Below are 13378 nucleotides of genomic sequence, written 5' to 3' on the forward strand. Positions count from 1 at the left end.
CACAGTCCAAAGACATGCAGGTTAGGTACATTGGCGATTCTAACTTGTCCCTAGTGTGTGCTTGGGGTGTGTGTGTGTTTGTGTGCGCACTCTGCGGTGGGCTAGCGCCCTGCCCAGGGTTTGCTTCCTGACTTGCGCCCTGTGTTGGCTAGGACTGGTTCCAGCAGACCCCCGTGACCCTGTAGTTAGGATATAGCAGGTTGGATGATGGATAGTTTAGGCTAGGAGTCCAATTTAGAATAAGAACATTGGAACAAAATCCTGGGTGTTTAGGATGAAGTTTGGGACTCGCTGATCTAAACATGTTGGCTTATTTCTAAGGTGAACCCTTTAGTGGTCTGAGTGTTAAAGGCAGTCATAACTGAGTGACCTGGTATGGTGAAAGTTCATTAACATGGCGTATCCTGCTCACTTCAGGCAGTTTGTATGTTGGGTGCCAGAAACTGCCATTCTGTTTACTTTAAAGGAAGTAAATGAGACGTTCTGTGTCGGTTTTAACTTATGAAATGGCAACATTATGTAAAAATCTTCTCTCAAAGGATCTAGTTATGGAGGGTGTAAGGGTCTGTTTCATGATCCATATGAGATGTAGTTCTTAAACCTCACCTTTTGGCACATAATTGGTATATACTGGTAGGGTTAGGGTCATTTCTTCTCAGTGACCATAGTGGTAAAGGAATGAAGCCCATGATGTCTCAGGGTTGTGGATATGTCTTCATCAGTGACATTAATTCTGCAAGCAGTCTTCTCTTTTGAAGGTTTGGATGTGGCATTTAAATGGAAGGTTAATAAAAGTTTGCAAATCAAGTGGAAAAATCTCAAAGCACAATGTCATATTGTTTATCAGGAAATAAGAGTTACTTGGTTCTTTCATGAAAATAACTGAGTTCAAACTGAAGTCAGGCAAATGGGGTTATCCAGTCTCCAAATGAAGGAATTGTGGTTTACTGGATTCTTTCAAATAGAATATTTAATACTATCATTGTTTATTGCACATACAAATCCACTTAAAAGAGTGTAAATTGTTTTCAAGTAACAGGAAACCTGTCTGCATAGTAAGTCATGGAATTGTAAAGGGCTACTCCATATTAGTTTGAAGGGAGGTTTGAACAGAATGAGGTCTCTTCAGTCCAAGTGCAGTAGGAGCTCCCAGCGGCTCAGGTCCTCTGCTGCTATCACTTTAACTGTCAGAAAAATTCAAATATACACATGGAAATGAACTTCACAATAAGAGAGAAGGATAATACTATTTTTAAACCTATACTGTATCTATAAATCTGCAATGAATTAAACTCCTAAGATTAGATTAAAACCACGTCAGTCAAGAAAAACCCACCAGTACAAATATTATCAGTATCTTAAACCCATTTAGCAAGATCAGAATCACACCTCAACAGTGTACACCGGGTTCAAAATTCCTATATCTTCATTAGAATACCATTACACAATTATATAGAGCCTGTGCAATAAATCTCTGCAACAATTGAACATTTGAGTCTCCTTGGGTGGATCTCTTTAAGCTTTGCTCACCCTTATTTGGGCAGTGTATCCCATTGTTCCTGGCAAAACCCACGATGTATACAAATAAAACACAGAGTCTCTGCATGTTTTGTAATTACACAGGATGGGATTTAGGACTACAGTACACTTGGAATTAAATAAACTTGTACAGTTACTACATCATCAGGTCAGCTATAAATATAAAAATGTCAGTATCATGATGGTGGAAATAATTTTCAGAGGGTTTCAGAAATTCCACTTATTTTCAAAATTATGCCAAACTAAACACAATATTTTGTACAAGTCTGTAACATTGCTCAAGGCGAGTGTCGTCATTAATTTTCCTTATTAACATTCAACCAGTTGCTAAGGCACACAAGTTTGTTCACATTTTCAGATGCTAGAGTAGATCTCATTTTGTGCTCAATATGAACAAGAAATAAAGGCAACTGCACAATACATCATGGAACAAGAGCGTCAAAGACTGATTTTTACATGCTAGCAGGAATAACAAACTACCTGAATCACCACATCCCAAGTCTATTGTCAGGTAGTATGCAAAAAGGTTTGCTTGTTTGTATTAATTAATATTTAGTTTCTATTTAATGAAATAAATAACATTACTTAGCACAGCATTGAATTGCTTCTGCGATTACTCATTGTGGATATTTTGAATGCTTATAGTTGAAGGTGCTATAAAATGCTTAGTTAAAGAAAGACCTTTGTTATCAAGGCAACTGTTGCTGCAAGTTTAGCCACCACAGCGTTCTCAACTTTTTAATGCATGGTTTGGAGAAGTGAACACTTACATAAAATAACCTTAAAAGCAGGATTACAAACTCAGGAATTTTAAACTCTCAGGAACTGATCTTCTAGCAAATAATAACACACACACACAAAGATTTGCCCTTTCTGTATTCATAGTTAGCTTACCATTTGTCATAACAAGAGCTGGAAAAAGTCTGTGTGTTTGTACTCGATCACCGTGTCCCCGCCACTTTGGAATACAGGGCAGGTGCTGCCATCTATCGGCAACAAAAAGAATTTTAAGTGAAATCTCTATGGGCAGATGCTGTGAATTCTCTATGTAATAAACTTAATAAGTTATAGCGTAATAAAAATTGTATAATTAGATCTGGACCACCCTATATAATAGCTGTGTAAGTCCGTGCTGTAAAAAGCCAGGGCTCCTAGGAACTTTTCAAATCTTCAGAAAAAAATTTGAAATGCAGAGTCTGCGGTTTCGTTTTGCGGACGTGCTCGCCCTCCTTGTCTATCAGCGGCTAAGCAAGCTTCTCTCTCATTTGACTTTGCTCAGCGGTTTCACTTTGGCGATGGAGTCACTTTCTCTTTCAGTTTCATGCTGTAGTCTCGTACGTCTTTCTTCTTCCGGTTCCGGTAAGCCCATCGATACATTCCAAGGCAGGATGGGGTGATGTCTCTAACAATGTCTCCTACTTTTACAAGGGGACTGAGAGGTCCCCTGGACTGGAGGCCTAGCACAGCCGCCCAAAAAGTGATCTACACCATACTAATTCCAGGCTGGGGGTTATGTATAAAAGGACAATCTGACAAGGATGGTGTCTTTCAATCACAGAAGATAAAGAAGCTCCCTCATGCCAATGCATTTAGTGACGACGTGAACGACGCTTGAATTGTTTCAGTGTGTTTATTTTTCACAAACAAAATTGTTATTTAATGTGGTTTTCACTGTTGTAGCACTGCAACAATTTGCATATTTGTCTGGAGATAAATCCACTACATATATACAGTACAGGGAAAATTAAAACATAAAGGCAATTTGAAAATTACAGAATGATGCTGACAGAACACAACACATTTAAGTTGGCTTATGAGTAGTTCAGACATGTAGAGCACAGCACTCGGCCCAATGAACATGGACGCTGCACCGTAGGATTGCACTACTGCTGAACAATGCGCCAAAGTGAGATTTTCATTGGACAGAGAGAGTGAACCATGCAGGTCAATATTCACCAAAGGATATATATATTTATTCTTCCAAGATGAAGCTTCTGAAAACAACAGGAATGTCTTACACACATTGCTGTAAAGTAGAATGTGCAGAATTGGCTGGGCATTCATCTGGCCTTTGGGTACCTGCAGATTTTGTGTTTTTCCCTTACATCACAACTCCTGGAGTTTTTCTTTTTCTTACTTCTGTTCTCCCAGGCCATCTGACGACAGCATTAGACATATCATTAGAGACATATTGTTCTCAAATTGTTTTTAAGTGAATCCTGGCAGGGATGTCTCATGTTTTGAGTGGTTTCTAGCCCCTGATAAGATATTGAACTTGAGGTATGGTACCTTGGCCAATGTTGACATTATTCTTGCTTTGTATTTGAGCTTATCTGTGCCCAGTGAATGTTGAATTGGTATTGTGCACCAATATAAATAGAACCTGAGAGGTTAAAGTGCCTTTCCTGGACACTTTTACATTTTTACACGACAAAACTATTGATTCACTTAAACAGACAAATATACTGTATACATATAGCAATCTGCTAACATCCGCCACGGTGTACTCTTTGCATTTATTTGACAGTAAACTATTTTCAACCATTCTATGATCTGCTCCTCACAAACTGAGGGCACCATGGCGGATGTTAGCAGATTGCTGGCCAACCACAAGTGTTACCTGGTAGGTAACCACCCATAAAATCAGATTGTGACACAGACTACGAATGCCGTGAATGTAATTACCCCGATCTACATGCTGTCAAATAAACGAACCACACGCCGTGGCGCAACGTTAGGGGCATCGCCTCTGACGCTGACGTCCGAGGTTCGATTCCCGAGAGGGAGTGCAGTGGAGTGTGTACACCTGATGAGCCCAGAATGAGGGCGAAACACGTGTCGTGTACTCTTTGCATTTATTTGACAGTAAACTATTTTCAACCATATATATATATATATATATATATATATATATATATATATATATACAGTATATATATTTTTATGTAAACTGAGATCAACTTTCAGATAATGACATAACCATGGAGCAGTCACAGGCACAGCCACTCTTGGACTCATAAACAATATTTATCATCGTCTCGTCATTGTTTGAACCAATCCACCCAAATCTGCACCTGTTTTATTTGAGGTGCTCCCAGTTCCCTTCCTCCCTAACGTTTTTACAGGGCGATTTACTTTATGACCTTTAATATTTAAACAATAAGACACGAACTCAATGTAAATGGAAGGGTGATTGTCCTGTCTCCACCTTGCAAGGCTGATATTGGAGATGATTTGATTTTACCACAACAGACCCTTAGAGATTGTGTCTACAGAACTCCAAACTTTTTAAAAATGAATTTGATGCTAAAACCTTAATCCATAACACTGGTCTATAAAAAAAAATACTTTGTTTGCTACCGGGAACTTCAGACCAGCTCTTTATCAAATGTTTTACACGGACTTCATATATGAAATCGGAAAGCACGTCAGGTTTTTGAGATACACCTCCTTGACGTTTTGATACTTTTGAATTTCAATATAATATATCAACACAATATCTGATGATGCCCACCAAAATTGTTTTCATGTGTTTAATCTTAAAACAGACAAGAAGACGATACCAGAGACACGTTAAAACAGGTTTATGTCAGTGTACCTCAATATAACAGTGAGGTCAGCGTGCTTTTGCGCTTGCATCCGTCTCTCTTTATAAGAACCAACAGTACTCACGTATCAAGCTCGAAGTGAACTCTCCCTGATTTCGGTTTTCAATCACCTTTATCTTGATGGAATCTTTTTCCATGCTTTTCGTTCACATCGTTCAGATTTAGTCGAGATGAGAATGTTTGCATCTTCAGTGACTTTCTGGCTCCCATAAGCCGATATGCTTTCAGCAGGTTCTCCACAAGCTCAGCATTATTCTCTTCACTGTGAATTCTGCACAACATGCACGAATGCTTCCCATGCTGCTCATTCAGTTGGCTTCAGTTTCCTTTAGAACTCCTCGTCAAGCATCAGTTCACGGATTTTCAGCACCAACAAAAACATCTTCCTTAATTTTGGCTTCACTTTTCTTGAGACCAAACTTATTTCTTAAATGCAGAAACGCATCGCCGTTTCTGTCCATCGCTTTGACGACATTGTCAGAGTAATGGTGAATCTAACGGACGAAATGTCCTGCAAATGAGATGTTAAGTGAACAGTAAAACCGACTATACAGTAGCGTCATGTCTTAGTTGTGTCATTATTCTCTAGAGTCATATAAGATTTGGTAATCAGTAAAAAAAATTCTCGCTAATTAAAAATGAATAACTTTTAAATAAAATTAAAAATGACGCGGTGAACCACTCACATAACGTGGCGTGAATTCGTTTATCTCAATGGCATCCCTGGAATTACTGTACCTGTATTTATCTAAATCCTCCTTTACTGTCCCTGTCACCCTAGTTGTTCAAGACCTGAAACATCATAACTAAAAAACATGACGTAAAACGAAAGCGGTTTTCAGATTTGGAGTCAGCAAGAGAAATTGTTAAAGTATAGGTGAAAGAATCCCAGTAGTGAAATGCTTGTTGCCCCGTGTAATAAAAATTTGATTAAATCGAATCTGCTTAAAAATTCAATAAAGACTTTGTAGGGGCGCCCTGGTACCACAAAAACATTCCATTCAACTTAAATACATTGGACAATGTTTTTATTTACACGAGTCTGTCATGTTAGTTTGCAATGTACCTACGCTCATAAATCTCCTGAATTTAACTTCTTCGGGACATCACCCGAATACGTTAAAGTTTAGTTCACTTTATTGTTCTCTTTCGCAAAGCAAATAAGTTTGATTTTAATTAACGAGAGATTTAAACCCCAACTGCTTGCCTCGGGTTCCACATAAGAATTGTAAAGTTACTAGCTGATACGTTTTGACTGCTGTCTTGATTTGTGATTATAATTTTATTACTTTAACCTCAGTACCTCAAGCGTCTTGTTTATTACAAACGCGATTGGTGACTGATTGGCAATCTATTTCTCCTCACGTGTTGTTAAAATTAAGCAGTCGAACGCCTTAAATCGTGCATATAAAAAGACTGCGCTACGTCTCAAAGTTATAGCGTTGTGTTGGTTTTGTTCTTTCAAAATGTGGTGTAAAGACAAGGGTCAGATAGCCGTAGTGTTGCTGCTCTTTTTCCTCTGCGATGCTTTTGCTCAGCCCCGTTTCAAAGGACAGAAGGTTATCGCAAAGCACCAGCAGCCCGCGGTCGTGCAATATTTTGAGCCGAGAGCTGGCGCTCCGCAGACCGTAACCGCTCAGTGCACCGACAGTGAGGTGATCGTCACCATCAGTCCGGACTTGCTGGGCATCCAAAAGCCGGTCCAGCCTTCTGATCTTTCCATGGGTGGATGTGGAGTCACCAGCCCGGCCGGTGCTCAGCCCTTTGTGATTGAAGCGCCTCTTCAGGGCTGCGGGAGCACCGTGGAGGTGAGTTGCTTCAGGGCTCTCGCACTTTTTACTTAATTTCTCAAGGTGATCGTATTGAAAACTCCTATAGTAGGTGGCTCGGGTCTGCTTTAATATTTACTGTTTAGGCGGTCAAATCACAATTGATCAGGCACATTAATGAAATCTTTGTCCCAGTTGTGTTTTCTGAAAACTGAGTCTTGCAACTGACTGCACGTAGACTGTTGCACTGGAAGGAAATTAGATTTGGGCAGTAGAGTCTCCATTACGTGCTTAGACCCTGGTGTAATGCCCACTCGTGACTATGTGGGCTCCTGTGCCTGGTTAGGGTGCACACAGGTAGATTGAAATCTGACTTGTGCAGCATGGTGGTTGGTTTAGCAACTGCTTTTGAAATGTAGCCCTATAAGGTTAAAACCCAACTCTAATCTTAATGTGCTCTTTAAATTTTATCCTTGTACTCCTAACCCTAAGAGGTGTACTTTGCTGGTCAGGTTGTGCTTTAAGGCTTTTCTTTAGCCATTGCATTGCTGTAGCTTTTCAGCTGTGAAATCGAGCTGCTAATGTCTGAACTTGTTGCCTGTATAGAATTTTAAATGGCCTTAAAAGATCCTGGATTTTCATTAAATTGAGAAAGCAGATTGGTCTTTTTTTGCAGTCATTAGTTATTTGAAATGTAGAAGCATAAAATCTAATGGTGATGTCTAAAGGCAAGCTAATGGCTGAGAATTAGATCTGGCCCCTAATGTGTTCCTGTTTTAAAAAGCATTCTTGGGTGTCTGTGCTCCAGTGTCAGATATGATAAGCTGCAAGATATTGTAGGTGGACCTCAATCTTTCAGGTTATAAAGTGAGCTGCTTTGGTGTAAAGGAGTAATTGCTATGGCAATTCTGCAGAATTTTAAGCCTAATCACCACCTAGTCAGTGACAAATTAAAGTCAATTGGCTAAATAGTTAAAATAAGCTGGAGTTCAGTCAAGTTCTATCTTTTTAGATGCTGGGAGCTTTAATAGTGTACACCTTCACCCTGGACTACAATCCTTCTCCAATTGATGGTCTTCCCATTGTAAGAACAAATCCAGCTGTGGTGCAGATTGAATGCCAATACAACAGGTAAGAGCTGCCACAGGGATATAATGCAGCTGTGGAGCTGGTTCCATGCTTTGGAACTTCACACAGCCTAAAGTGACTGCAGAGCCATTGTGACAATCATGATTCAAAGCCATGCTATCTTGATCACCACTTTCTAATTTAATTTTTTCTAACCCAGGCTACACAACGTAAGCAGCAATGCCTTAAACCCCACTTGGGTTCCCTACACCTCCACGATATCTGCTGAGGACATTCTGGGCTTCTCACTTGTTATAATGAGCAGTAGGTGTACACATTTAAAAATCCTCCTTTCCATTTGCACTAATGTGATCTGAACACCTTGTAACATTCCTGTCTGCAGGTGACTGGAGTGGGCCAAGTCCATCCAACACCTTCTTCCTAGGAGACCTCATTAACCTTCAAGCGTCTGTGGACAGCACTAACCATGTGCCTCTCCGTGTCTTTGTGGACCGCTGTGTGGCCACTCCTGGGTCCAATGCATCGGCCCCGGCCTACACATTCATTGGGAATAATGGGTGAGTGTGAGCCATAGTCTGACCAGATCTTGGTCTGGAAACGCAATGCTATGGTCCCTCTTATGTATTGCAGGTGTTTCTTAGACAGCAAACTGACAGGCTCCAATTCCCAGTTCGTGTCCCCCAGAGTTGCCCAGTCTGTAATGCAGTTCCAGCTGGATGCCTTCAGGTTTTATGGCCTGACTACTAGTTCAGTAAGTCCTTTCCTCCCATCTCCTTTGGAGGAATCCATTGAAGCTCCCAGGTGTGACTGTAGTCTCTTGCATGTCTACTTTCAGATCTTCATTACCTGCCGTCTGAAGGTGACCTTGGCATCTGCTAATGTTGATCCTTTGAATAAGGATTGTTCATACAACTCTGCACTTAGCCAGTAAGTCACTGGGAGAATGAGGGTGCACCTGTTCAGATGAGGTAGCAGGTTGTGATTGGTGGCTGTGCTTTCAGGTGGAGCTCAGTGGATGGGAACAATGCTGTATGTAGCTGCTGTGACACCAGCTGTGCCAACCCCCCTCCCTTCAGAAGGGGCTCTGGTGCCCCTAAACACAGACCCAGGAGAGCAAGTAAGTGACCTCCCCAGCAGACTTCTGCAGTGTCCTGCCTGAGTTACACAAGCTGCATTTGTATTTTGCAGATGAATGGAGCACACCAGCTGAATGGCAGGAGACCATTTCTGTTGGCCCTCTTTTTCTGGAGCAGGTCTCTCCTTTGTCTTTATCGCAGTCCCTGTCTGGCCAGCAAGATAAAGCTTCTCCAGGTAACTAAATGCAAGCTTTAAGGATTTCTCTTTAGACAGTTGAAACTAGTTTTTATTTAATTCCTACCGTTCCTTTTTTTTTTTTTTTTTTTTTTTCTCCTTACAGGCTCCCAATTCCAAGATTCCATCCTTGGAGCTGTTGTGGGTGTCCTGGCTGTCTCGTGTGTGGCTGTACTATTCTTTGCCTACAGAAAAGCAAAGGGCATTGGTAATCAATAAAATTTTTTAAAGTTCACTGCATTGCCTATAGTATCTTTAAGGGATGGTGTACCAGTACCTATTGAATAGCATATTCGGATTTTATTGAATGATCTTTTATACAGATTGTACCATGGGGTTGAGACTATGCATGTGGTACCATTTCACACCTATACCATAAATTTGCCTAGGATTCTGAGTAAGGAATATACTCATAACTTTAGTAGAAAGTATCCTCTCCACAAATGTGCCTACTAGTCAAGGCAATAGTCTTGATCAAATTTAATCTCCCATTGCTCTTAATCTCTGGTACCCACACAGCTGTTCAGACATCACAGTAGCTTTTAATTTAAATGGCACAATCTAGACCTGTGGCCCCAAATATGGTTCTGGGGGTTTGGACTCTGGCAGCCCATGCCACCTGTCATTTGTGATCAACATAGCTTTGCTTTTGCATTCGGACACTTTTTTTCAAAAATTGTTTTCTATTTTAGTGGACTAGATTACTGGGGGTGAGGTGAACAAGTGACTAAATTTATGGACACCCATGCCAAATTGCAAGGCTGGAAACAACAATAAGCTGACTGGACCAAAATCCTGGGTATCCAGGATAGTTTCTTATTGATAAACATTTTGGGTTTGATTTAGTCCTTTTGTGGATTAATCTTAATGGCACTCATAACGGAGTACTCCATATAAGATCTTTGACAGCAGGGTTAATCTTTTACATGGAGTATTTTGTTCCCTTCAGACAGGTTCTTGTTGCTAGAACAGCAATTTAAAGTTGTGTAGGTTCATATAATTTGTTTAACGTAGGGGGTGATTCGAAAGATGTAGTTGCTATTGATCGGCTGGGATGTCAGAACTAAAGATTTATTGACCCAGGTAGACACAAATTAATCTTGACATTTTCAGCCAGTTGGATTAATTTCATTAAACACAAATGCAACTGGTGCAACACAGTGCAGGTTCCTTGTAATAGACTATAGGGGTACCTCTCAAACAAATTTGGTCTTTTGTCTCCTACAGATTTTGAATTTGACTTAAAGTAGGGGTCCTTAATCATGGTCCTGGAGTGCCAGTGGCTATGGGCTTTAATTCCAGCCAGGGTCTTAATCAGAACCCAGTTCTTGCTGCTGATGAATGTTGGAAGACTTTAATGCCTCTGTCTACAAAGACAAACTACTTCATAGACCAGGGGTCCTCAATTTAATCCTGGAGGTCTGCTATGGCTGCAGGTTTTCACTTTAACCAATTTCTTCAGAACCCTTTTATTTACTACAAAAACAATGTTTTGGGGCTTAATAGTTCTCTTGCCTGTTACTATTCAGAACCCTTAATTGACTAGTTTAGATTTTGGCAGCTGCATTAAATTTGAATTGTTGCCTGTTAATGAGGTGCAGAAAACAAATAAACCATGCAGCAGCTCTCCAGCAACATGTTTACCATGAACTTAATGGCCCTTCCAATTAAACATTTATCCCCTTTAGTTTAAATGTTCTGGTCCACCAAACAGAGAGGATATGCTCGCACTGCAGTGTCCTACTGTGTGCACATATCCAATTAAAATTGCTCTTGGATGAATGCAAGCATAAAACTTGGTATTTTAATCGGCATGGACTGCTTTCTAATTACTGTACTCTTGGATAAGTCCACTTGATTTTTATTGTACAATTTCTGGTATGTCGCTCGTAGAAGTCAAATGCAGAAAACTCGTGTTATTGGTCCAAGAGATTACGATATACTAACAACCACCTGAGAGCACATGGCCTTTTTCTGTGGGTGTGGCAATGCGCTGTATCAGTGTGCGCTCCTAACCTCTCTTGTGACCACACGGTAATACCCAAACTATTTCAAAGACATTTGCACAGACTTGTTTATCTTGCACCCTCCTACACCTTTATCGTAAGAACATACCTTATCTAATGATGGAGTGTTCGATCAGAAGAAAATATGAAGCTAGTTGTAAATTAAACATCGTAGAAGTACCTAAAGAAATGGGTAACTGTGCTGCTGCAACAAATTCAATGGGTCTGAGAAACTGATGGGAGATTGAAGGAGGCAAGAAAATGTAAGTGTAGTTTTGAACGGGCATACAAGTCGGTCTGTTCAATTTTTTTCGGGTTTCTAGACCCGACTTGTATGAGTATATACACGGTAGGAATCTAGTTGGAATAACCTGCAGCCACTATGGCCCTCCAGGTTTGTGATTGAGGAACCCTGACAAGAATTTCTCACTCATTCCAGACAAGCTTGTAAATGGTTTTGTTTTCAGGCCTGTTACTAACTTAAACAAAATCGAATCTGGTTTTTGGCAGCTTTTGCTGGTTTCATTCCAGACCAGCTTTTTTATTTTTAAATGTTTTTGGGGGTCTTTAGTTTTCTTGCCATCGCAAGGGCATTTAGTCTAACAGCACACGCTTGGGTAACATTCTTCCGACGTCAGTACAGTAACGCTCTGAAGCTTCTGGGTAAAATACACCAGTCATGGAGTCTCCTTTTTATTATTTTGCACATGCGCACTACCATGCAGCAAAATCTCACGAGCACTTAACAAAAATCTTTCCATTGAGAGCACTTTACATATGTTAACAAGGGAGCCTGTCAAATGAGCTTTTAAGTTTCTATTTGGTTATAAGCTCTCGTCACTGCTACTGGCACCTGCCCCACTCTGTGACTGTGTACCCACAGTTTAAAGTTGGATGAAACCTAAATAAAATTTAACTTGCATTTAGACTGCTGGGGGTAAAGCGAACAAACTGACATTACAAACTATCTTGGAACCAAAATTATAACAATTATATATGGTGTGCTTTTCGTCCTTTTGGAGGTTATGCATTTGCCTGTCTAAGCATTCTTTTATAGACCTAAGAGGAATGATAAAAGTGCCTTGTCTTTGTTCAGGGGCATTGTGGGTTTGGGTGTTTGGTCACATGTCGCGTTAGCTGGTTACTGCAGTTACAGTCCAAGATTTCCCATCTGATGCTACTTAGTCTGCTGGAGGAAATTGCTTTTCTGTAATCTGTTTCCTATTGAGGTTGGATTCAACTTGTCACCATCTTACAGTCCAGCAGAGGATTACCTTTGACTGTGAGGGTTTCTTCAGTCTTTTAATGGCCATCCTGTACAGTAGGGTTGGCACTAAAGAGCAAAACTTCAAACAGACTTTTAGTGAAGCAGAAGGAACAGAACTAATGCTGGAGGTGGCTTATAAAGGATATACTGTAATTGACACTGGCTTCTTTAAGCCTAGCCTTTTGGTCCATAATTGATACACAGGTAGTTATGGTGATTTTTCTCACTGACCATAGTGGTACATGAATTAAAATGCAGATGTCTCTGGGCTGTGGATATGTCTTGATCAGTGACATTGATTCTGCTTGCAGTCTTCTCTGTTGAGGAGTCGGAGGCAGCATTTCAATGTAAAGCTAATTTTAGCAGTCCTATGAAACCTGAACTGGCATTTGAAAAAGAGGGGTCTGCAAATTAAGTGTGAAATCTCAAATGGCGATACCACATTCCACTTAGTGTACATTGTTCTCCAGTAGCAGTAATCAGGTCTGCATAGTAAGTCATGGAACTGCAAAGGGCTACTCCATATTAGTGTGAAGGGAGGTTTGAACAGAATGCGGTCTCTTCAGTCCAAGTGCAGTAGGAACTCCCAGTGGCTCAGGGCCTCTACCAACACTACCCTTGCTGCTTTAGAGAGTCCCATTGTTTCAGATTTATTTAGTTGATGCAGAAACTTCCAGAAAAGTTTAAAAATGTATTAAATCTAAAACTGAATATTTCATATAAATTTTTCATACCCATAATTCAGTACTTTGTAGAAGCCTCTGGCAAAAATTACCGATTTGAGTCTCC

General features: G+C 40.4%; 2 protein-coding genes across 6 annotated transcripts in view; one reads left to right on the forward strand and one right to left on the reverse strand.

The window, feature by feature from the left end:
• Positions 1–13378, reverse strand: part of LOC114666580 (zona pellucida sperm-binding protein 3-like) — a 515374-nt gene that overhangs the window by 381578 nt on the left and 120418 nt on the right. The window lies entirely within an intron of this gene.
• LOC114666623 (zona pellucida sperm-binding protein 3-like) overlaps positions 6565–13378 on the forward strand; it is a 44159-nt gene continuing 37345 nt past the window's right edge. For 2 of the 5 annotated variants that reach the window (XM_051926601.1, XM_051926588.1), the window contains exons 1-2: positions 6565–6955; positions 7929–8047. In XM_051926601.1, the coding sequence (XP_051782561.1) occupies positions 6614–6955; positions 7929–8047 (461 nt within the window). In that variant the 5' untranslated portion in view covers positions 6565–6613. Of the gene's footprint in view, positions 6956–7928; positions 8048–8204; positions 8309–13378 lie in introns of all 5 variants that reach the window. The other 3 variants (XM_051926604.1, XM_051926593.1, XM_051926599.1) reach the window with 2 other exon arrangements.

This window comes from Erpetoichthys calabaricus, chromosome 1, assembly GCF_900747795.2.
Source record: "Erpetoichthys calabaricus chromosome 1, fErpCal1.3, whole genome shotgun sequence".
In the NCBI taxonomy this organism is placed as follows: Eukaryota; Metazoa; Chordata; class Cladistia; order Polypteriformes; family Polypteridae; genus Erpetoichthys; species Erpetoichthys calabaricus.